The 27,500-nt window shown below is 29.5% G+C and overlaps 4 protein-coding genes across 4 annotated transcripts in view; 2 read left to right on the top strand and 2 right to left on the bottom strand.

The window, feature by feature from the left end:
* LOC130667653 (serine/threonine-protein kinase 11-interacting protein) overlaps nucleotides 1-24,364 on the top strand; it is a 45,271-nt gene extending 20,907 nt beyond the window's left edge. The window contains 7 exon segments of the mRNA XM_057469408.1: nucleotides 16,706-16,783; nucleotides 18,032-18,167; nucleotides 18,577-18,701; nucleotides 21,315-21,485; nucleotides 21,554-21,945; nucleotides 21,948-22,349; nucleotides 23,900-24,364. Of these exon segments, the coding sequence (XP_057325391.1) occupies nucleotides 16,706-16,783; nucleotides 18,032-18,167; nucleotides 18,577-18,701; nucleotides 21,315-21,485; nucleotides 21,554-21,945; nucleotides 21,948-22,349; nucleotides 23,900-24,091 (1,496 nt within the window). The 3' untranslated portion in view covers nucleotides 24,092-24,364.
* Nucleotides 1-27,500, top strand: part of LOC130667779 (uncharacterized) — a 140,564-nt gene that overhangs the window by 62,264 nt on the left and 50,800 nt on the right. The gene's annotated exons all lie outside the window — the stretch shown is intronic.
* Nucleotides 2,492-3,618, bottom strand: LOC130667735 (uncharacterized). Its single transcript, XM_057469561.1, has one exon. The coding sequence runs from the start codon at nucleotides 3,567-3,569 to the stop codon at nucleotides 2,508-2,510; it is 1,062 nt and encodes a 353-aa protein (XP_057325544.1). The 5' UTR covers nucleotides 3,570-3,618; the 3' UTR covers nucleotides 2,492-2,507.
* LOC130667743 (uncharacterized) lies at nucleotides 5,224-6,475 on the bottom strand. Its single transcript, XM_057469573.1, has one exon. The coding sequence runs from the start codon at nucleotides 6,342-6,344 to the stop codon at nucleotides 5,304-5,306; it is 1,041 nt and encodes a 346-aa protein (XP_057325556.1). The 5' UTR covers nucleotides 6,345-6,475; the 3' UTR covers nucleotides 5,224-5,303.

The following is a 27,500-nucleotide window of genomic DNA, read 5'->3' as shown; positions in this document are numbered from 1 at the left end:
AATATAAAGCATATTCTCTTATTTGGAACCAATCGTCTATAAGAAAACCGTTAAAATCGATAATCATGTCCATTTTTATGAATTCCTTTTAGTATTTTTTTCTGCCCGTAATTTAGAGATTAATCTTAAATTTGTTGATCATTTAAAATTAATTAAATCAGTTGTCTTCTATATCTATCTATTTATGAATTTCAATGTTTTATTATAAATCAATAGTAATTTTTAAATTTGTAATTAAATTATTTATGCTAACTATTAATTGTCCACATAATAAATTTCATCTATTTCATTATCAGTAATAAGTAATGAATGAAACAATAAATATCAGTATTTTATACTCAGATCGAATAACTATTTGAAAGCGTATTCAAAAAAGGACAGCGCATGCGCAAGGCAAATTGGGAGGGGAGCTGAGTAGGTGAAGTAGGAGTAAGCGAGTGTGGCTAGTGAAGTATCCACTGCCCAGTTGACTAGCGGCTGAAGTGAAGGTAGCATCGACCAGAAAGGGGTCTAATCGTATTTTATACAAATTGCGATAAATTTAAACTTATCCATGAGTGAAATTGATGGCTGCGGTACTAGACAGCTTGATAGTGCAATTGTTTATTACAAAAAAATAAAATCCACGAAAAATTAATTTTTCAATAAATTCTTTAAAATCAATATCGAAATGTTCATTGTGAAAATCAGTAATATATTTTTTTTTAATAATCTAGTTAATCATTCTCAGAATCGTTGATCATTTTCATCATTTGCAATTTCAATATCCATGTCCGGATACTATATTAAATATAACATCTATAAGATCAACTTGTAAACGTTTTTTCTGAGGACTGACTATGTCATTTGGGGTTTCCATAAACTTTATCATATCGAGCTATGTATGGGATCATTTTATCACGCCAATTATCCGACTCAACACGTTCTTCTTCACGTATATCGTCATCGTGATACATTCGATGGTCCGTTAAATTATTACGTATCTGAGGATTATATAATTTGGTTTCTAATAACCAATCAGTCATTAATTTGACATTATCATTAGCGCAATTATTCATTGACTTATTATCATGCCACTTGCACTCGGTAGACATTGCTTCTGCACTACCGGCTTCATAACCTAATTCATCTAAACTAATAACCATACTTCGATTAACTTCATCGATAATAGTCAATAATATTTTTTTTTTGACTTGCATTCTTAACATAAATATTTAAAGCGGACTTTGCGCTAAACTTTAGATAGTGATAAGCCGTCGTCGTGTTTGAGTTGCCCGCTTCCCATTTTATGCCATAATTATTGTAATAGTTTTCATAATTGGGAAGTTTTTTTTTGAATTTACCAGATGGTAATAATACATGTAATTTACGGAATTGAATGTTACCTTTATAATCGATTTCACAAACTGACAATTCTTTCAACCAAATCCAATGATTGAATTTTTTAGTATAACTAAAATCAATTACAACGTGTGTTCTTCGTAATAAACTTGGACGATATAATTTGATATCTGTTATATATTTCATCATATCTAAAACGTTATCATTGGCACAATTATTATGCGATGGTGATTCATGATTACGACAGTAAGTCGAATTTTTGAATTCCATTTTGTAATCAAAATTTTCCCAAAGACTTATTATTTTTTCTGTTATCTGATTATCATTCGTTTGATACAAATAACTAATTAGCGAATTTTTCTGATTGTCACTAGCTACGAAAACTTTAGATGATCGACGTACAAAATATTTTAACGCCTTTTTAATTTCTTGGATACTTGATGTGCCAGTGTTCCAATTGATTCCGTATTTTTCGTAAAATTTAGAATAATTTGTATGAGTAATTTCATCGACGAAACGAAAATCATCGATTCTGGGTTTTTCAACCTCGAAACTGTTGCTTACTACGTCTCCTTTTGTGTTCAGAAAATATAATGAATATTCTTTTATATTGAATTTATTTTCTCGAGTTATGTAACCGTTGAAATCTATCACTAGATATCTGACCGGGGGACGTTGTGTACTTTCGATACTTTCATTCATTTTTTGATTTTTCAAAGAGTCCAATCTATAAATACTTGAACTTTTAGGTCAATATAATCGATCGTCTTCTATTAGTATCGGTACAAAAGTTATGATATTTTACAAGAAGTGTTTGGTCACTTCAAAATTTTCTGTGGGATTACTTAGGTTAATCATTAATCCTTCATGTTGTTATCTATAGTTCTTGAATAATTTCCCATAATTAAGTCGTAAAATATTAGAAGATTTGATTACTATATTAGAGTAGAAAAGTAAAGAATTAGAAAAAAATTACGTCATTCAGGATTTGAACTCACGACCTCGTAATATCGAAATGACTTTCAGTTCGTATTTTTAAAAATGACTCATCAACTTATTAATCAACTTACACAATCAGTGCCTCATTATGCCCATAATTATATATTTTACCCTCCAAATCATCTACTCTTCCGGAAAAAAAAAATTTTGTATAATTATTCTTTTATTTATTTATTAAAATGTTTATCAAAAGCTGCCTTTAATGTATCAGTACGCATTTTTGGTTTATAAATTTTAGTTTTTTGTAACCAAGTCATCATGTTCCATGAATTATCACGCGCACAATTATTCATATTTGGTTTTTCATGATTTTTACATTTAGTTAACAATTTAAGCGGCACATTGTAACCAAATTTATTTAAACAAATAATGGTACAATTAAAGTCGCCAATCGAATCTTTCAATAACTTTTTTTGATTTGAATTTCTCACGTAAATATAAGTTGTGTTACCAAAATATTTAGATAAATTTATTTTGAATTCATTAACATCTATAGTTTCCCTGGACCATTTTATCCCGTAAATATCATAAAAGTAACCGTACGCTAATTGATAATTAGCTGGTAGTTTTTCAAAATCACACGGAGGTTCAACAATTCCATAATATGTTTTATATAGGTTTCCCTTGTGATTCATTATATGTATACTAATTTCTTTAACTACGTAAGCGTTATGAGGCATATCATAACCTACGAAATCTACAACAGCGTGTATTTTTTTTCTATTTACCGAATACAGAAACTTGTTACTTGTTAACCAGGTTAACATACTTTTAACATCATCGATAACACAATTATTGTCACTAGGATGATCATGAAACTTACAGTATGGTAAGTTTTTTGGTTTAACTAAATAACCTAAATCATCGCAACAAATGAACTTTTTTTCATTTATTTTCTTTGTTTTGATGAAATCGATTAATTGGTTTAACTTATTTTCATTAAGTACAAAGATATAATTTACAAATTTTAATACTGCTGTAATGTTTTTACGAATACGATGGATTTCATCAGATCCAGAAGTCTCGAGTATTCCATATGTTTCGTAACGTTCATTGTAATTTAGTTTTGTTATTTTATTCATTGTTTTTCTTAGTAGGGATAGTTTTGATACTTCTAAGCTGTTTTTAATTATTTTTCCCGACTCGGTTACTATTAACAGTGAATATTCTCTTATAATATATTCATTTTCTGAGGTTAAGTAACCGTTGAAATCGATAACTGCGTTCATTTAGTAATAATTTTAAATCGTATTATTTTTTAAAATGTATATTCATACAATTTACTGTTATCTATAATTACTAATTTAAAAATGTTTATGTTTGACATTATATCTTTGGTGACTTTAAATTTAGTTATTAAATAAATTATATCTACTATCAATTACGGACGTTATTACTTTGACGTTCTTGATAATTTGCAATGAGTAGTTTACGAAATGTATATTAATGTGTTTACAAGTAATTCTTTAAAGAAGTACTTACGAGAACGGGCTACGCATGCGCAAGGGAAGTCGGAATGGGAGTCGAGTATAAGCAGTGGGAGCAAGAGAATGAGGCTAGTGAGTAGTGAAGTATCTATTAAGGATGGAAACGGAATTCAAAAAATCGATTTTCGATTTTTCGATTAATCGTAATTTTTGTAATTATAAGAATCGATTAATCGTTGTTCACAATCGATTTTAATCGATTTTTTCGGTTATTCTATCATTCAAGCAAACTATTGCATACAATATGATAATTTACTTAAAAGACAAAGATTCAAAACTTATATTTATATTGTAACTTTTATTTCAACATATCCATACTTTTAAGCTATATCAACATACAAGAACAACAATTTAAAATATTCGAAAACAAACACTTAAACCTATTAGATCTAAATGATTTCTCCGTACTTATCGTTTATACTTGACATATTTGTTGATTTGGTGTTTGTTATGAATCACAGGAACTTATTTGGAAATTTAAATTGCAAACAGCGGTAAAAAAGACTATTAGTACTAAAAAATATGTAGTCATGAGAGAGTTATTAAAAAAATGTAAACAGTTATGTGTTACTAGCGATAAGTTATTAGGCATAATCACACACAGAGAATTTTACGGTATTTGTTGCATCAAAAATTTATAGAAAAATTACTATAGTCATAGTAACATGAGGACATTTTGATCATAGTAACAAATGATACTGTAGAAATTTTGAAATACATCGAACAGAATTTACAAGGTGCATTGTAATTTTGAAAAAGCAACAGACAAAATTTATACCAACTGCATACTAAATATTCTGATTTAGCCTGGTAAATTTGACTATGCAGTTGGTATGAATTTTATTTGTTGCTTTGTCAAAATTACAATGCACCTTGTGAATTCTGTTCGATGTATTTCAAAAATTTCTACAGTATTGATAATTTGTACAATAATTCCATACTGTCCTCATGTTACTATGACTATAGTAATTTGTGTATAAATTTTTGATGCAAAAAATACTGTAAAATTCTCTGCGTGAACAGATCTCGTCTTTATATTTTCCATTTGCATGAAAATAGCATCTGCGGACTTTGGTGCGCTGCTGTTGCGACGTCAACCGTACTAAAGTCGGAAGCTTGAAGTCGATTATCAATCGATTTCGATGACGATAGTTCGATTGTAAAAAATCGATTATTTTGAGTGAAAAATCGATTTTCGATTAAAATCGAAGTCGACTTTACCATCCCTAGTATCTATTGATTAGTCGAATAGAGTCTGAGGTTGAGGGAACATCGATCGGGAATGAATCTATTTGTTTTCTTGTACGATTCGCTTCAAATTTGAATTGATCTACAAGCAAAGTTGATTTCGGCGGTATAAGACAAATTAATAATGAATTATTCATTTAAAATGAAAAAAAAATAAAATCAAATTTAACAAAATTTTACTCTCAATAAATTTCTCAATATCAAAAATGCCATAGATTTAAATTTTATTCATTTTTTTAAATCGGTAATATTTAATATTTTTTTATTTCTATTAATCCACCTTACCATATTTTCTGAGTTATCTACTGCACAATTATTTTTAAACTTATCTTTATGATAAGGACACAAAGTTTCCATTCGCGGTTGTACACGATATCCAAATTTTTGTAAAACAATTATTTTATTTTCGTGTTCATGACCAATTATTTCCAATAATAATTTTTTATTACCATTATTTCTTACATAAATATTAACTGCCTTATGAAAATAGTTTCTTAAATCTTTTTGATGTTTACGGAATTCGAAATCACCAATATTCCAGTCAATTCCAAATGTTTCATAAAAACTTTCATAGAATGATCGATAATCGAACGGCAATTCTTTCAATTCTATAGGTTTTTTAGTAATAAAATATTTATTATTTTTATTCTGAAAAACATTTTGAACATCGTCGATAACAAAAGCATTGAATTCCTTGATAACAAATCTATTGATCGGGATATAAAAGCCATTAAAATCAACAACAACATGATTTTTCGTGTTTTCAAGTTTTTTGTAGGACTTAGTTTTCTTTAACCATTTGAATATCGCAATGACGTTGTCATTTGCACAATTATTTTTATAAGGTTCGTTATGATAATGGCAGTTAGTTGACATTTTCAATCGTTCATCATATCCCAAATCATCAACTAACGAAACGAATTCATTTTCTAATTTTGTATCGAGAAAATTAATTAATAAATCTTTTTGTTTATTATCACGTACATAAACAAGTTTTGTTTTTGTCAAGAATTCAATAATACGGTTCTGAATGATTCCGAAATCTTCTGTACCGGTTGTCCAATCGATACCAAATCTACTGTAAAATTTGGTTTTATAATTTTTTTTAGTCAATTCATCTAATTCTTCCCATTCGTGCAAAGGTTCCGTTACTTCAATATCATTGAATTTCTCTTTACCGTTTTTGTTAATAAGAAGTAATGAATATTCTTTTATCATAAATTTATTATCTGGGAGAAAATAACCGTTGAAATCAATAATTATAGGCATTATTTTATCGCGTGCAATTCAAATTAATTGTATCAATTTATTGTTATTATTTTATTTTTCTAAAATTTCTATTGCCCAAAATGTTCGATTAATTTTCTTAGCCGATAAATAATGATTTTAAATTTGATAATTTGATGTGCTTTCTAATTATAAACAATTATTCCAACTATTTTTTACAATATATATTTAGCAACTTAGAATTTGTTATTTATTTAATTAATGCTTATTATGAATTGCTCATGTTGTTTATTTAGCTTACTTGATAGTTTCTCATAGACTCATCAGAAAAGATTTGAAATAAGTGTTTATTATATAGAGGCTTGAAGAAAATCATTCAAGTATTACATATTAGAAAATACATGTTTTCGCCCCTCCGGGCGAAAAGCGTCAACTTTTCTCCCGCTGTGCGAAACGAAGTTTCCGCTTTCCGCCTCCGTCGAGGCGAAAAATAGTATTTACACCTTGGGCAGTAAATAAGAAAGCCTCAGATCACATGTTTGTTGACCTCGGCTTCGCCTCGGCCAACAATTACATGAGATCTGAGACATTTCTTACTTTACTGCCCGAGGTGTAAAATATACTATTTATTCTGGCTAAACATCGCCTGAAAATCAAACTTTCGCAGTAGGTATTACAAAAATAAAATTTTCTCTATACCTGCGCTAAAAGTTAAAATCCATGCATTCCCAGAAAAATGAATCATATATATCGTCATATATGCTACATATGTGTCACATATGTCTATTTGTAGAGCACATGATTCATATTTGAAGTAAAAGATTTATATATGGGGCATATGAAAGGCATAGAATAAGCGGATCACACATGCCCCATATATGAAGCATTTACTTCATCATCATCTATAGTTTCCCTGGACCATTTTATCCCGTAAATATCATAAAAGTAACCGTACGCTAATTGATAATTAGCTGGTAGTTTTTCAAAATCACACAGAGGTTCAACAATTCCATAATATCTTTTACATAGGTTTCCCTTGTGATTCATTATATATATACTATATTCTTTATATATATACATATATATATATATACTAATTTCTTTAACTACGTAAGCGTTATGAGGCATATCATAACCTACAAAATCTACAACAGCGTGTATTTTTTTTCTATGAACCGAATACAGAAACTTGTTACTTGTTAACCAGGTAAACATACTTTTAACATCATCGATAACACAATTATTGTCACTAGGATGATCATGAAACTTACAGTATGGTAAGTTTTTTGGTTTAACTAAATAACCTAAATCATCGCAATAAATGAATTTTTTTTAATTTATTTTCTTTGTTTTGATAAAATCGATTAATTGGTTTAACTTATTTTCATTAAGTATAAAGATATAATTTACAAATTTTAATACTGCTGTAATGTTTTTACGAATACGATGGATTTCATCAAATCCAGGAGTTTCGAGTATTCCATATGTTTCGTAACGTTCATTGTAATTTAGTTTTGTTATTTTATTAATTGTTTTTCTTAGTAGGGATAGTTTTGATACTTCTAAGCTGTTTTTAATTATTTTTCCCGACTCGGTTACTATTAACAGTGAATATTCTCTTATAATAAACTCATTTTCTGAGGTTAAGTAACCGTTGAAATCGATAACTGCGTTCATTTGGTGATAATTTTAAATCGTATTATTTTTTTAAATGTATATTTATACAATTTACTGTTATCTATAATTACTAATTGAAAAATGTTTATGTTTGACATTATATCTTTGGTGACTTTAAATTTAGTTATTGAATAAATTATATCTACTATCAATTACGGACGTGATTACTTTGACGTTCTTGATAATTTGCAATGAGTAGTTTACGAAATGTATATTAATGTGTTTACAAGTAATTCTTTAAAGAAGTACTTACGAGAACGGGCTACGCATGCGCAAGGGAAGTCGGAATGGGAGTCGAGTATAAGCGGTGGGAGCAAGAGAATGAGGCTAGTGAGTAGTGAAGTATCTATTGATTAGTCGAATAGAGTCTGAGGTTGAGGTAACATCGATCGGGAATGAATCTATTTGTTCTCTTATACAATTCGGTTCAAATTTGAATTGATCTATAAGCAAAGTTGATGTCTGCGGTAAAAGACAGATTAATAATGCATTATTCATTTAAAATGAAAAAAAAATAAAATCAAATTTAACAAAATTTTACTCTCAATAAATTTCTCAATATCAAAAATGCCATAGATTTAAATTTTATTCATTTTTTAAATCGGTAATATTTAATATTTCTTTATTTCTAATAATCCACCTAACCATATTTTCTGAGTTGTCCGCTGCACAATTATTTTTAGACTTATCTTCATGATTAGGACACGAAGTTTCCATTCGCGGTTGTACACGATATCCAAATTTTTGTAAAACAATTATTTTATTTTCGTGTTCATGACCAATTATTTCCAATAATAATTTTTTATTACCATTATTTCTTACATAAATATTAACTGCCTTATGAAAATAGTTTCTTAAATCTTGTTGATGTTTACGGAATTCGAAATCACCAGTATTCCAGTCGATTCCAAATGTTTCATAAAAACTTTCATAGAATGATCGATAATCGAACGGCAATTCTTTCAATTCTATAGGTTTTTTAGTAATAAAATATTTATCATTTTTATTATAAAAAACATTTTGAACATCGTCGATAACAAAAGCATTAAATTCCTTGATAACAAATCTATTGATCGGGATATAAAAGCCATTAAAATCAACAACAACATGATTTTTCGTGTTTTCAAGTTTTTTGTAGGACTTAGTTTTCTTTAGCCATTTATACATCGCAAGGACGTTGTCATTTGCACAATTATTTTTATGAGGTTCGTCATGATTATCGCAGTTAGTTGACATTTTTAATTGTTCATCATATTCTAAATCATCAACTAACGAAATGAATTCATTTTCTAATTTCGTATCGAGAAAATTAATTAATAAATCTTTTTGTTTATTATCACGTACATAAACAAGTTTAGTTTCTGTCAAGAATTCAATGATATGGTCCTGAATAATTTCGAAATCTTCTGTACCGGTTGTCCAATCGATACCAAATTTACTGTAAAATTTGTCTTTATAATTTCTTTTAGTCAATTCATCTAATTCTTCCCATTCGGTCAAAGGTTCTGTTACTTCAGTATCATTGATTTTAACTTTACCTTTTTTGTTAATAAGAAGTAATGAATATTCTTTTATTATAAATTCATCATCTGAGAGAAAGTAACCGTTAAAATCAATAATTATGGGCATTATTTTATCGCGTGCAACTCAAATTAATTGTACTAATTTATTGTTATTATTTTATTTTCTTAAAATTTCTATTGCCCAAAATGTTCGATTAATTTTTTTAGCCGATAAATAATGATTTCAAATTTGATAATTCGATGTGCTTTCTAATTATAAACAATTAATCCAACTATGTGTTATTATATATATTTAGCAACTTAGAAATTGTTATTTATTTAATTAATGCTTATTATGAATTGCTCACGTTGTTTATTTAGCTTACTTGATAGTTTCTCATAGACTTATCATAAACGATTTAAAATAAGTTTTTATTATATAGATGCTTGAAGAAAATGATTCAAATATTATATGTTAGAAAATACATGTTTTATTGTGGCTAAACATCGTCCGAAAATCAAACTTTCGCAGTTGTTATTATAAAAATGAAATTTTTTCTATACCTGCGCTAAAAGTTGAAATCTATGCATTCCCATAAAAAATGAATCATATATATCGTCATATATGCTACATATGTGTCATATATGCCGTACAGGTGTACGTCATATATCCCTATTTATAGGGCACATGATTCATATATAAAGTAAAAGATTCATGTATGGGGAATATATGGGGCATCGAATGAGCGGATAACATATGCCCCATATATGAAGTATTTACTTCATATATGAATCATATGTGCTTCATATATAGCTGATTTTCATATATGCGTATATGCTCCATATTTGATCAATATATTTTATACATAGATCATATATTTTCTGACGACATCTTGTAATTTTCTATATATGCTATTACTTGATGTCATATTCCATTTTTATTCTTATGTATCTTACTGTGACCCTGTTATTGACCATCTAGCTGATGGATTTTATTACAAATAAATATAAGGGAAATTTCCATATATGAAATATATATTTCATACATGTACATGAATCATATACTTTATAAATGTATCATATATGTTTCCTATTTGCTCTATATACAGATATATATGATTCATGTTCCACTGGCTGTTTAGAGGGAAAAAAGTCGTAGTTTTCTCTTATAAGAAAATAAATGAAAAAATTTTGACATGGGCCATTCTTTCCGCAAAAAGGAAGAGATTTTAATTTTTAGATACAGGGCTGGTGAAAAAGTTTACACACCACGTCGAAAGGTAAAACGTCTCAAATCGTGCGTTTACGAGGTAGACAATTACTCACATGGGCTTGATTGTCCTACTTTTATTCCATGGTATATAACATAGTATTCATTTATTTTATCATAAGAGAAAAGTACGACTTTTTTCCCACAAAACACGGCATGATTTTAAACTTTCAATGCAAACATGGTGAAAAATAATATTTATTTTAGTTTTAGTTTAACTTTCAAAAATCAGTAATATTTAATTTTTTACGATTCTCAATAATCCATTTAGCCATGCTTTCCGAGTTATCCACGGCACAATTATTTTTCGACCTATTATCATGAAACAAACAGGAAGTTTTCATTCGCGGTTGTTCACGATATCCAAATTTTTGTAAAACAATTATTTTATTTTTGTATTCCTGACCAACTATTTCTAATAATAATTTTTTATTGCCATTATTTCTTACATAAATATTAATCGAAGTATCAAAATATTTTCTCAAATCTTGTTGATATGTACGGAATTCAAAATCACCAGCATCCCAGTCAATCCCAAATATTTCATAATAATTTTGATACAACACTTGATAATCAAACGGCAAATCTTCTAATTTCGTAGGTTTAGTTCCAATATAATTTGGGTTATTGACAACAAAATATTTATCATTTCTGATATTAAAGATATTTTTATAATCATCAATAACATAACTATTGAATTCTTTAATAACAAATTTATTTACCGGAATATAATATCCATTAAAATCAACAGCAACATGCTTTTTTATTTTATTATATATTTTTTTTGATAAAATTCCTTTTTTCATCCAGTTATTCATAGCCATAACATTATCATTCGCGCAATTATTTTCCATAGGATTATCATGATTTCCACATAAAGTTGACATTTTTAATTCCCGATCGAATCCATAAGTATCGCAACACACAAATGTATAACCCTTCTCATTAGAATCGTCACCAATGAAATTCAATAATAATTGTTTTTGTTCATTATTGCGTACGATAGTAAGACCAACTTTGCTCATGAGTTTAATTAATGTATTAACTACATCCGATATTTTTTCATTGCCCCGATTCCAATGAATTCCATGATTAGGATAATAATGACGCCTGTAATACATTTTTGTGAAATAATTACTAAGAAACCAATTGGTCAATGGTTTCGTGAGTTTGAATTCTCTATAAATCACTTTCATGTTATGAAATACGTAAATGGAATATTCTTTTAGTATAAATTTACCTCCTAATTTATAGTATCCGTTGAAATCTATGATCATCATCGTTCTAGTTACGTCCATGGTTTTTTGTTTAAATGTATTTTATTGTTAATAGTTAATAATAATAATAATATAGCTTCCTTTCTATTAATATTTGTAAACAAATTATAATTCACAATGGAAATTGTGATGCCACTATTACATGTTCAGCATGATTATTATTTCAAATTCTTCATTTGCTACGTAGTTAATACAGCTAACTCACTGTTTGCTATGTATATATTGTTATTTGTATTTAACGTGCCATTAAAAAAAAATGAATATATATATATATATATAAATTACCATGACCGGGATTCGAACTCGCGACCACCATTTGACGGATGTTTATAAAAACTTACTACTATACTGTGTTCAAATAAATCGTATCGCAATAAGAAAGAAACACTTTCAAACTCTGAGTTTCTATTTGAAGATAATTTGGATTGTTTTAGTGTAAAACATGTTTTTAATGATATTTTCTAAGCCGCGACCATCAATTTCTATATTTGAAGGAATTAATGTTTGTTGATTGTCAAATTACCTTTTTAATATAAGATTTCTGGTACTTTTCTCGTCATCAGAATTGAAAATGCTTCGATTTTTTATCTGAGGGTTAGTCGCAGGGAATTTTCAAGCTCGCTGATATGAATCCACTTTGATTGCCATCGAAACTGAAAGCTTGTAAAAGCCAGTTTTCCAAACTGCAGATAAACTTACCACAAAATCGTTTTTCTCGGTTAAAAATTAATGAATATTCTCAATAATAATCAAAATAAAATAATAAATTATAATTCGCCCTCAGCTAAAATATCATTGAACTCATCTTCGTCAAATGATATATTATTCGAATTATTAACAATATAAGTATCTAACAATTTTTCATCGAAAATTTCATTTTCTTGGTCGTCATTATCAGACATTGCTTCAGAATGCAACAATGCATCGATATTCACAAAGTCATTGAATTCATCATCATCATCATCATCATCAAATAAATTAGTTGGATTATTAATGATAGAACTACTCAATAATTTTTCACCAGTTCGATCATCTCGTTGATTTACTTTGACTTTACTGTAATGATTATCATTATCAATAATTTCATCATGTAGCAAATCATCAAATTCATTTGAACCGAATGAATAATTATGTAAATTATCTATTGAATATTTGGACAATGATTCTGGACTTAAATCACCGATATTCTTCGGCATGTGTTTGCCAGCTTGAGACTCTAATTCTAACGCGATATTAATAGCACTTTCATCGTCATAATTTGTTTGTTCTTCCGTTTGATTAATCCGTAAATCATTTGAGCCATGAGCTTGGTAATATCGAGACACATTGGGCGCCACTGTCTCGTTTATAATTTGCGTATTATCGTCTTTAATTTCAATTCCCAATTCCGATGCTATATCAAGTACATCATCGTCGCTATCTTTGATTTTAATTCCCAACTTTGATGCCATATTGAACACATCATCATCATCATCATCATCAGATCTTAGACGTTCTTTAGCCTGACTAGTTGACGACAATGTTGATGCAAACGCGTCATAATGTTGAGCCGATTTGGACTTAGATTTAGTTGCAGCTAAAGTACTAGTCGTTGCATTACCGGCGTGTCGATCTGCAATAACTATATCGTCGTACACATTATCATTGTTCTTTATTTGCCGTCTTAGTAAATCATTACGTACTCGAGGCTTATATAATTCCGTTCGCACTAACCAATCAGTCATCAACCTGACATTGTCATCAGCACAATTATTTATTGACTTATCATCATGCCATTTACAGTTGGTAAACATTAATTCTGTATTACCGATGTCATAACCTAGTTCATCTAAACATATTAATTTCATGATACACTAATGCAAAAAATTAAAGGAGCAGAAAAATTTTATAAATTTTTCAGTGATTTTTGGAAGGCTGTAACTTGGTGAAAAAAAATCGTATCGATTTTTGTCAAAATGTCAAAAAAAATCGAAGAAAAAAAAAAATTGAAACTTGTTTTTCGTGTTCTAAATTTTTTTTTGACATTTTTTGGAAATTTTTTATTTTTTTTTGTCATTTCCTTGCATTTGCTGAGTTACCAACGCAAAAATTTGAGAAAAGTCGAAAAAAAAAAATTTTTTCATTTTGATTATGATTACACAATTAAAGGAACAAAACTTGCTCCTTTAATTGTTTAGCTAAACTTTGATCGATGATTCCCAAGAAACGGTTTGATAGATCAATTTAAAAATTTACACGGGTCTTGGGGGTACATTAAGCTAAAAAAGTCCCTGGCAACATTATTTTTTTTATCGATATTTGCAGAGTAGCGGTTGATTTACTAAAAAACCAAAAAAAGTCATTTTTTTGTACTTTCTTCTAATGGATGTTAAAAATAAAAAAAATTTTTTTTTTTAAAAAACGATGACAGGATCTTGTAGAGAATTTATTCAAGTTTTCAACGCCGCCCTTTAACTTTCTGTGCGATCATTGGTACCTGAAATATCGAAGATCAAAGCCAAAAGGATCATTTTCTGTTTGAAGGCTGATATCTCTGCGATAAATCGTCCTACGAGGTTAAAAAAAAAACCAAATTGAAGCTGAATAAATTTGCTAAACGATGTATGCATTCGTTTAGTTAAAAGAATTTTTCCGCGGTCCGTGGGCTCTTCGGAAAAAAAAAAAAAATTTAGAAATTTTTTGGCTCGCGGTATTTCTCATGTTTGCGCAATAATCGGAGCTTTTAAAAAATTTTGAAAAAAATACACCTAAACTAGAGATTTCAAGCTATAAAATGCTTTTTTTAAATTTTCGATACGATTTTTTTTCACCAAGTTACAGCCTTCCAAAAATCACTGAAAAATTTATAAAATTTTTCTGCTCCTTTAATTTTTTGCATTAGTGTATGTTTAGGATGTGTTATTGTTGATAATGCCTCTTTGTGATATTTATCTTTAACATAAATAAATAATGAATTAGAGAAAAGAACACTTAAACTCCATTTTACAGTCTTTAATATTTCATTGCCGACATTCCATTTAATACCATAAGTTTCATAATAATTTTTATAATAATTCTCATGATTACTTGGCATTATTTGAGACTTATCATTTGGCTTAACTACATACAAATTACTTTTCGTTCTTTTAGCTTCGAAATCCATTTTAATTAAAGACAATTCTTTAACTTCATAATAACTGTTTGATATTTTATAATAATTAAAATCGATAATTACGTGAAGAAATTTTAAAATATTCGTAGAGTATAATTTTTTGTCAGTTATAAACGCAACTATTTCCATGACATTGTCATTAGCACAATTATTATGCTGTGGTGATTTATGATAGTGGCAGTTTGTTGAGTTTTTAATATTTATTTTGAAGTTTAAATCGTCATCTAAACGAATAAATTTTTTTTCAACATCAAAATAGTTGTCGAAATAATTAATTAATAATTTCTTTTGTTCTTCATTTATTACGAAAATATAACTTGATGTAATAAAATGGCGTTTCAAATCTCTTTTGATAACGTTTGCATTTTCACTGCTGGTAGTAAATTCGATTCCATATTTATCGTAATAATTATCATAATTATTTCGAGTTTTTATATCAAGATCGTTCAAATTATCTGTAATCGAATCAGCGACTTCAAAACTAGTGTCTTGGATTTCTCCAGAATTATTTATGAAATATACGGAATATTCTCTCATTACAAATTTATTATTTGAGGTTAAGTATCCGTTAAAATCAATTATTGCCCTTTGAGACATTTTTTTTTTTTTTATTAAATTATTGATTATACTTTTAGTTGAGGTTAAGTCAAACAGTTACTTTTACGCGGATAATTTAAATTTAAATTTTTAATATTTATTTAAGGAAACAATTATGATAAGTTGTCTTCTATGAGTATAGATTTAATATTAGTCATGTTTTATAATAAATATTTAGTAAATAAAAAATTTACAATGAAATTACTTATGCAAGTTATAAATTATCCATGTCATTGTTTTGATATATATAATGATTTACCATGAAATATAAATATATCATTGATTAATTTGCTTGCCACCAATGATAATTTTTGAACGAGATTTCTAATTCAAAATTTTTAATAATATGTTTTTATTATAACTTTCAAATTTATATAACATGACGTTTACAGTAAATTTATGGTGATTATAGATTGCTTATAATTATTTTCATATCTGTTGTTCTTTACAAGTAGACAATTAATAAATTATTACAAAATTTGTTTTTTGTCTTAATTAGAAAAATAAAAATAGAAATTACTGTAATGAGGATTCGAACTCGCGCCCTCATAACCCCGCATTTCCCTAAAAATTCGATATTTTAAGGATATCTCAATAACTAATGAATCGATTAAGCTAAATAATAGTTCATTTTTTTAAGTATTTAATTCTGTTAGTTATAGAAAAAAAAATTTTCAAATAATTCACGGTCGACTATAATTCAAAATTTTAACAATTTTTCAGCTTTATAAAAAATTTTTTTACTTGATATTTAAATAATTGTTTTGATAATAAATTGATTGTACAATTAATAAACAGAAAATTAAAAATATTTAAGTAGCTAATAAATAAGTAATATGCAGTTGATAATAATTTAATGAATAATAAGTTTATTTGCATTAATTATTTAAAATGTTTGGGTCTTTTAACAAACTAATCACCTGGTGCAGGCGGAATTGAAGATGGAGCTCTATCAATTACCACTTCTTTGGTGTGTTCTGACTCTCAAAACCAAGCCCAGGTTTGCTGTAAGCTTTTGTTTATAATTCTTTTTTCTAATCTCTAAAAAAAAATAAAATTTTAACTTTTAAAAATGCACATTAATAAACAAAAGCACTTGATAAATAAATTTTGAAACACCATTAACAATATGAACGTATAACAAATTTGTTTTTTTAACCGAGAAACAATACTCTGACACGATCATATATGATCATCATAGGTAAACACATATCCGATTAAATATGAGTAACAAAATTTTATATGATCATATATGACCATTAACACATGTCTGATTATATATGATCAAATACGGCTATTTTTGATCACATATATTTAAGAATGTATGGACATGTATAATCACGTATTGGTATATATGAACACGCATATCTGATCACATATCGTCTTTTTTAATACGAATATCTGGTAATACTAATACATGATCTTTTACGGCCATATTTCAAAGTTCATATTTGACAAAATATAAGTATTCAAGTATAGTTATTTTTGAATACTTACATTTTGTCATACATGGTCATTTATGATCACATTGACGTTTTTCAAAGCATATTTGATCATATATAACCATATATGAACACGCGTATTTGATCATATATGACCATTTTGAAATATCTGATCATATATACTGGTCTGTAATAACTTTAAACAATATATGATCACATTTCGCTATTTTTTAACGTTCATGTTCAATTACCACTCATATCTGATCATGTCTAAATTTTTATATGGTAATATCTCAATATTCTTTACTGTATATTTAACAAAGTCCATAAATATACAAATATATTACAGTCGCGTTATGAGTCCGTCGACTTATATTTCTCTTGAAGACATTCCCCCCTCCATGAACTGAAAAAAAATTCATTTCAGTCTTGATATGAGACCGGAACGTTAGTGAGACGAATTAAATGTTATTTTTCAATTGAAATACAAAATACACCTTTTAAAAAGATATTTAATCAACATTATTGCTATAATAATCATAGAATCCGTATTATTATAACAAATAGTTGAATAATTAATTATGAATTAATGGACTAATAATTATGGACTTATAAATCGGGCGGACTCATAACGCGTTTATGAAAATAATCACGTACGCTCTCACACACTTGTAAAGTAGGGGAAGTATAATCGACTACTGAACAGAAGTGGGGGTACAGGAATTCTTAGAATTATATTCCCCTACACCCCTGTAGGTGGACTCATAACGCGACTCGACTGCATAATAATTGATTTAAATTATTTAATTAAAGGTTCAGCAACAAGTTTAGAAGATTCACGTGAGTCAACACCATCAACTGGTACAGTTATGAAAAAATATGAAAGTGATATTGAAATATTGAGTAACCCAAGTCAAAGTAGTATCGAAGTATTAGATGATGGTTCCAAGTAAGTCAAAAAACAACTATTAGCTTCTATTTAATCACCAAATGTTTCTCTAAAAAAAAAAAACATTATTAATTTACTTATTAATTTTTTAAAAACCATATCTTCACCACAAAGGGTAACTGTAACTCTATTAACTTCAAATTGCTTCAGTCTGCTAGTAAAAAATTATTTACAGTTACCTTATGTGTGCAAATCATTAATGAAAGCCCGGGAAAAAATGTTTAGATATGACCACGCCTATTCATGTATGGTCATCCCTGATGTCAGATACGATCATGCCTGTTCATGTATGATCAGGCATGAAAATAGACATAATCATGCCTGTTCATGCGTGATCATGTCTGATCAGACCTGATAATTTTTTCCCGGGAGGTTAGAAAATTAAAGTCTAACTAATTCTTTAATATAGATCAAGTACAACGCCTAATCGTAAAAAATCATCTGAAGAGCGTCGTATTGCGATAGCGCCATCATTATTAACAATACCAGACACAACTCCTATTATGGCGGGTCTTACTGAAAGTAGTTCATCAGGTTTGCATACTATTTTTTTTTAACTCATATTCTAATGTTTAATTAGATAATATATAGGCTAAATAAACCAGTGGTTGACCAATTAAGGAAAAAATAAATAAACCAAATTTAATTATCTTCTAATAATCTTTCTAAATCGTTATTGTCCAATTGAACAATACCAAAATTTTCAATATCAAAATTATTAAAAATGTCATCATCGACCTCAAAATCACGATCGTCCTTTCCTAGATCGCTCTCATCTGATCCAGAATTATTCAACAGGCTTTCAATCTCAACTGAACTAAATTTACAAGGTTCAAAATTCTCTAAATCAAAATGATTTAAAATTTCATCATCGACCTCAAAACCACGATCGTCCTTTCCCCGATCGCTTATATCTGACCCAGAATTATTTAATAGACTTTCAATCTCAGCAGAACTAAATTTATAAGGTTCAAAAGTATCTAAATCAAAATTATTCAAAATTTCATCATCGACCTCAAAAGCACGATCGTCTTTCTCCAGATCGCTTCCATCTAAACCAGAATTATTCAACAGAGTCTCAATCTCAGTCGAACTAAGTTTACGAGGTTCAAAATTGTCCAAATCAAAATTATTCAAAATTTCATCATCGACCTCAAGAACACGATCGTCCTTCTCCAGATCGCTTTCATCTGAACCGGAGTTATTTAACAGGCTCTCAATCTCAGCCAGACTAAATTTACGAGGTTCAAAATTATCCAAATTAAAATCATTCGATTTCAAATCGACACCAGATCCCATATCAGGCTCCTGTTCCTCCGTATTCGAGCCCTTAAATTTATTCCGAACCTCACTTTTGTAAAATTTATTCTTCAGTATCCAATTGAGCATACTTTTGGCTCCATCTTCAACGCATAAATTATTTCCCTCTTCATTTGTATGATTCCCACAGTTACTTCTCACTAGAACCTTGTCTTCATAATTATATTTTTTCAAACAATTAATCTTGTAGTTATCGCCAATCACCTTTTCTAAACGCTTCCTAACCCCAACATTAAGTACGAAAATAATTTTGATTCGATATTGTTTCAATGTTGTCCGTAATTTACGACGCAGTTCCTTGAGGTCATAGTATCCCGTATCCCATTTTATTCCGTACTTACTATAGTAATTTTTATTGTAATTATCGATCACGCGTTGCAAATTATTTGTATTACCCGGTGGTTTTGTTACATACAATTTATGATAGTTAATCTCGCCGGTATCTTTAAGACCATAAATACTCAATTCTTTTATCAAAAATTCTCTGTTATTATTTAAGTAACCGGTGAAATTAATAACGACCTGCTTAAAACTCCGCGATAATGTTTTTCTCACTATTTTATTAAATAACCAATTAATCATATTCATCGCAGTATTACGTGCACAGTAATTGGTTAATTTATTGTCATGATATTGACAGGAAGTTCCCAATATCTTAATATCCATATACTTTAAATCGGTCATTAATTTAATATTATTAAATTGCTTACCGAGATAACTCATCAATTGGTTTTTTTGTTCTTGATTGCGTACGTAGATATTTTTATTTAATTTATTGTACAATAGTGAGTTAATTTGGTTACGCACATAACTGTCGGCACAGTTACCGATGTTCCATTTGATACCGTAAGTGGGGTAATAATTTTTATTGTAATGGTTGATGTCAAATGATTTGGTGAAATGAGGCGGTTTTATTACTAATAATTTACCGGCAATTGTTCTATTCTTGTAAATGCGACATGGACAATATTCTTTTATTGTGAATTTATTGTTAATATAGTAGCCACTAAAATCTAGAACGTGTTTCATTTTTATTGAGATTTTATTTTCATTGAAGACTTCATCTAATATAAAGCGAAACAACAAACAAATTATTATAGATATTATTACATGATTGATTTTTCAGAATATTCTCGAATTTCATTAAATTAAACAACTAAGTAGTCTCAGAAAAAAGGGGTTCAAATTTCTTATCATATTCGCTTTTAGTGAAGTGATGGTAGGAAAAATCAAATCGACTAAAGAGTTTGCAGTGGTTACTTTCGGCGTTACGGGAGGCTATTATTACAAAATTATAATTAAATAAATATATATATATATATATATATATATATATATATTACATTGAGATAACAATTTAATTAATTATTTTTCATTTTGATGTTTTCCTTAGTATCATTTTTTGACTTTGATATGAATTTCAAACAACTTAACCTAAAATTTCATATTATGCAGAGTTAAAAATACGTAGGCAGGAGCATTCTTTCCAATCCTCTCCCATCTGACGCGTAATCATAAGTTAAACAAATTTTTTTCTCAGGTCTATTTTGTAGTTCTTTTACTAAAAGACATTTCCCTGTTTAGAAAATCTCATAGAATCCAGTTGATTCCCCATAGAAATTTTATAACAATGAATGAATTCTATGAAAAGTGCTCTAGTTAAGTATAGGCCTTATACATACAGCTATAAGAATCTATCGAATTTTTTAAGCAAGATATGAAGAACACAAAATGTTAACACTGTGTAGAGTTATTCCTAACAAGAGTGATTCTACAAGTCATTTCCTCAAGAGTATAACCTCCAAATAAAAATTTCTTTTAATTCAGGTTCTTTGACTGACAGTATCTGCACAACTTACGAAAATAAACAAAAAACCGCGAAAACCCCAACGAAAATCCCTGTAAAAAATCAAATCGACGAAGTACAATCAGGCAGTTTAGGAAGTATCAAAGAATCTCCATACACACCAGTATCTAATCTAACCTCAATGCTCGGAGGTAAGTGACCACTCATCTCTTTCCCTCTCCCCACTGAACTCGACCAATAAATTTTATGTAACTTACAGGCTTACTAAGTAGTATGAAAATAGGCGCCAAGAACTCGGCATTGAAAGCCGATGAGCCAGAATATTTGAGCACAGATATCCAATATTCGTTTACAAATTTCACCAGCGTTGATCATCGTATCAAACTACACTTGATACTAAATATATTTGAGTTAGAAAACGAAGAGCTTGTTTTATTTTTACGTTCTGAAATATTATTACCCAATCAAATAAAACCTTTCGCGGGTTGTTTAGTTCTATCGACCTCAAAAATTTACATTCTCAAAATAACCGGAATTGAAGGTGAAGATCCATCACGTTGGTTGCACAAAGAAATATCATGGACAATGGACCGCGTTCGTACATTCGCTCCGTTACCATTCAAACAGGGAATAACAATTGAACCAGCCGATTTAATAATTCTGTGGATGACAACATCAACAATAGTCTAAATTTATTATGTATATTACAAGACTTTCAACGAACATCAAATCTATTGTTCTATTTAACGGACTTGCCATTGCCCACTAGTTGTGAAGTCGAGTTTACAATAAACGAAAATTCTACATCATTGATGCATCAACTAATGGCTGGATCGAAATATCATAAGGAAAATGATGCCGTTAGAATATTTGCAATATTTTCATTCGCTAATTTAGATTTGGGCGACCGGGATGTTAAAATCAATATGGCAGGTCTGTTGGTTACGACGTCATCGTTAATAATAACTGAGGATAAAATGCATTGGTTATTGCCGGAAATTAATGAAGAACCGGTCAAATTAACGGAGCAATCAATAAGCAATCTTATTGAAGTGGTAAGTTCTATTCATTCATTCATTTGATTGTTATAAATATTTCTTTGTTTTAACAGCAATGTTAAACCTTTTGTATACTGTAAAAAATTTTTGGTGTGAAAATGGTCCCCGAGGACTTTAGGCGGTCTGCACAGTATTGGTTACTGTTTAAAAAGTAATAGTACGCGTTGAGCAATTACTCATTCCTGTTCTAATATGAATCAGTCATGTTAAAATGTATGTTTCCCTATATTGTTCGTCGATTACTGCACAGAACAATAACGAGTACTGTCTATTCTTTTCATGTAGCCATATAAACAATCTTCATTAACGCACTGTTACTATACCAAAAGTAGGGTTTACACGAACAAAAAGGGTCACACAGTAGCATAACTACCCAGGTAGAAAGTAATCAATGGAATTAGCTTGTATTAAGCTAATTTTATCAGTTTTAGCATAAAATTAACTAACAAACTATGGTTAACACAAGGTTAGTTGGTAACGCTTTAGATCGCTAACATAAAGCTTGTAGTTTTAGCTTGCATAAACAGTGACAATTCAGCTTACTATAAGGTTAAAAATATATCTTATTCTTAGCTAGAATAGATTTGGTAATTTAAGTTTGAAAACATGTTTACAGAGAAAAATATTTTATTATTTTTTTTTCTGTACTCAAACATCAGATATTGGGTATTAAATGTATAGTGTTATATATATTTTAAAAATATTAAACAGTAAACGTTCTTTTATGGTTGCCGTTCATCGTTTTAACAGTAATTTATAACGTAATCAGTTTTATGCTTGTGATGTAACGACGTTCTAAAAAATTCAAATTTTTTTATTATGAGCATTAAAAACTTGTGATTCAATAAATTAAAAAATTAAAACTTACTTACGTAGTAAATATTTTTCTTTATATATGTTGCAAATAAAATTGAACTCATTTATCATTTATAAGCAATAACACAAATTCCTAATTAACTTCAAACTTCAGCTTTCAATCCACGCTTGGAGTAATGTTAGCAGATAAGGTAGTTTTAAATTTGGAATCCAAGCTTAAAACGAATCTTATCATACGCGTGGAAAAAAAGCTAACAGAAAGGTATATAAGGTATATAAGGTTAGTTACACTCTAAAGACTTGTCATAGAATTCATTCTAATAACAATCTAGAATAAAGCATACAAAACAAGACTTCGATGTTAAGCTAAAATAAAGCTATTTTGACGCTTCAAACTTGTCCGACTAAGACAGTTTTCTACCTGGGTACTCTCATATTGCAAGTATACGAATCTACGACTCCTCGTGATTCGCACTTCCCCCCCCTCCCACACACACACAAATATACATCGAGACGTTTCGGGAATTAAACACTAAATAATTAGATCGTCCGTAAGAGAAGATGTTTTGTCCGGGGGTTCACATGTATAACCAATAACATTGTATGCATCGTCGCTTCGACAAATTATCGGTGGATCGTTTGTTGCGTAATCCTTATCAAAACCATTCATATAATTATTATTATCGTTATTATTATTATGATTTTCTTTGTAAATTTGCAATTGATTTCAGATATCCGATGGATGTACGTTAGGGTTAAATTTTCTTGACGAAGTGGCGGGTATTGAAGAGCTGTGGACATTTAAGTTTGTATCAAATGAAGCAGCCAATGCTGTTATTAATGCAATTCAGCCGCCATGGGAAGAATTGTTTTCTGTACCGTTACAGATAACCACTAAGACTTGTTTGGATACAATAAGTTAATAATTAAGTAACTATATAATCTATAAATAATATCTTATTACCTAACGTACAATCAAATTATTTAAATACTCGTGTTTTTACATTAATTATATTGTAGTTTTAATTAATCAATCGCAATAACCGATAAATACTATTTTTCTAACGATAACTAGAAAACATAAATCAATTAATAAAGTAGTAATAATTGAAATTATTATAAATAATATTGATTAAAATGTGCTAAACGAATTGAAAGCTGTGATAAACGATGTCTTGTTAAATATTTAAATTAAAAACAATATAGAAAATTAAATAACTTATAAATTGTAATTTGTTTAGTTTCCATATATATATTTATGTCGGATGTTGAGCAGGTAGTTGGGCAGTAGTACCCTTACTCCTTCCAAATATTCACAATATATTAGAACACTTCCAAATATTCACAATATAAAATCCGACAATATTCTTTACAATTTGTCGGATTCTATAAGTATCGACATATTTATTGTAATGTTCGACAGCTGATCTTCGTTAAAAATTTTATTTGCCATTGAGTTCATCATCCAAATTATGAATTGTTCATAATATCACTTTAAAATGTTAAATTATTTACCTTGAGTTACTTGTTGGTAATGATATGATTCGTTCACTTTATTTAGTAGCAAAAACAAAAATCTGTCTATCGGTTGACCCTGCGGGCCAGCCCTAAAACTTCCCGCTGTTTTCGAGCACGAGGAGTTCGAAAACATTGCTGTGAATACATTTTCGAGCTCTTCGAACTCGAAAATACTTTTGTATGCCACTGTTTTCGAAAAAAACCGTTTTTTAGCATTTCTTTCTCCCACGATATCTCGCGAACGAATTAACCGATTTAGATGTTTAAGGCGGCAATCGACGTATTTTATTGAGTTCTAGAGCTGATCAGATTTTGGAATTGTTTAGTTCAGTTGTTTCAAAGATATTGGCAAAAAACTGTTTTTCATCGTTTCTTTCTCCCGCGATATCTCTTAGACAAATGACTCGACGTTGATGGTTGAGGTGGCAATCGACGCGTTTTATTACGTTCTAGAGCTGATTGGATTTTGAAATCGATCGTTCAACCCGTTTCTGAGAAATCAATGAAAAACTGAAAAAAAAAAAGAATTTTTTTTTTTCGTAATTCGCCAATATTTTCGAGTCTACTTGATCAAATGATCTGAAATTTTCAGAAAAGTTGATGGCCAACAAGCTCTTTCGATTGCCACCTTAACTATTCAAATTGGTTCATTAGTTAAAAAGTTATAGACCAGTCACACACACACACACACACACACACACACACACACACACACACACACACACACACACACACACACACACACACACACACACACACACACACACACACACACACACACACACACACACACACACACACACACACACACACACACACACACACACACACACACACACACACACACACACACACACACACACACACACACACACACACACACACACACACACACACACACACACACACACACACACACACACACACACACACACACACACACACACACACACACACACACACACACACACACACACACACACACACACACACACACACACACACACACACACACACACACACACACACACACACACACACACACACACACACACACACACACACACACACACACACACACACACACACACACACACACACACACACACACACACACACACACACACACACACACACACACACACACACACACACACACACACACACACACACACACACACACACACACACACACACACACACACACACACACACACACACACACACACACACACACACACACACACACACACACACACACACACACACACACACACACACACACACACACACACACACACACACACACACACATACACACACACATACATACATACATACAGAGACTCGGACATCATTCTAAAAATAGTCAGAATAGCTTTCTAGGACCTCAGAACGTCGACATCTGATGAAATTTCGATTTTCGCAAATCGGGGTGAAAACAATAACTTCCCAATTTTTCGAAAATCGTCGATTTTCTTAGCGGGAAGTTAAAAATAGCTCACCATAAGCTAATAGCTGGCCATCATCTATTATTTACAGATGGCGCTGTACGAGAATGAAATTCTGACTCATTTATCCACTGGCTTGTTCTGATCAGTCAGCCATCGGTTAAGATGGCGTTTCACAGTGAGGTTGTGACTGGCCAATTCTATTAGGCAGTGATGAGGTATGACTCAAATCTGTTAGCTACGGGCTGGCCACCTATTAGTTTCAATTCTACTCGGGAAAGGACGCGCGGGAGATCAGGGTTAGAATCTCGGTTAAAACAAGTGATTTTTTAAAAAACCAAAATCGACACCAACTCCAATACCGATGACATAAACAACAATAATAATCAAAACGATAGCAATAATAATAAAAAGTTATAAAAGCTAATAAAAATTTAATTTTATTTATTTCCATTTTAATATAGTAAAATTTACTAAACGGGATAGTAAAATTTACTAAACAGGAATAGGAAAATTTACTAAATATAACAAAAAATTAATACGCAATACAGGAGATTTCCCATAACCAGTATATGAGAAATTACTAAACGACTTGTAAAATATGCTTATCTGTTTATGAATTTTTCACATAAATCATAAGCAAAAATTATTTTTTAATTCAAGTTATTCATTGTTGAATTTTTGAGTAAAATTTACGCATAAAGTTTGGTATTGTAAGGACATATAGCCAATAATTAAATTTTTATTATGTTGTTAGTAGAGATTGCACTTCATGTACATGCTATCGAGTAGTATATTTTACAATGTGCATGGAAAAAATTTAGATATTTACACATGTCCTCACAGTCTCAAACTTTTTGAGTAATTTTTAATAAACATTTCTCTACGGTACACGTTTAAATACATATGTGTGCGCGTGTACATAGACAAAATTATAATTTAAGTGATAAAAAAAGGGCTCTTGTATTTAGATGAAGATGGTTATTTAAGTTACGGCCAATGATTTTTAAAATTATAACACATTTATTAAGAGAGATAATTTCTTGATATTGTGATTTATTAGTGTTGTTGTTCTTGTCATCGCTCATTTTGTAATATTAACTGAAAAATTAATAACGACTTCAATATTATTTTTTCCACCAAGAACTTATATAAAAGCCGTATAACTTCACTGAATAAAAAAAGAACATTCAAATATTCTTTAAAATTGAAAAATTATTTTTTTATTTTTAATAATAATGTATATTATGTAAAAAAAATTCAACATATTGTAATCACCAAATCTCATTTTTGCTATTTTTGAAGTTACGTGGTATTGCAGAACAACATTGAGTGGTATTGTACTATTACCGACGATTTGGAT

Source organism: Microplitis mediator, chromosome 1 (genome assembly GCF_029852145.1).
Source record: "Microplitis mediator isolate UGA2020A chromosome 1, iyMicMedi2.1, whole genome shotgun sequence".
Lineage (NCBI taxonomy): Eukaryota > Metazoa > Arthropoda > Insecta > Hymenoptera > Braconidae > Microplitis > Microplitis mediator.
This window is presented reverse-complemented; position numbering and strand designations above follow the sequence as displayed.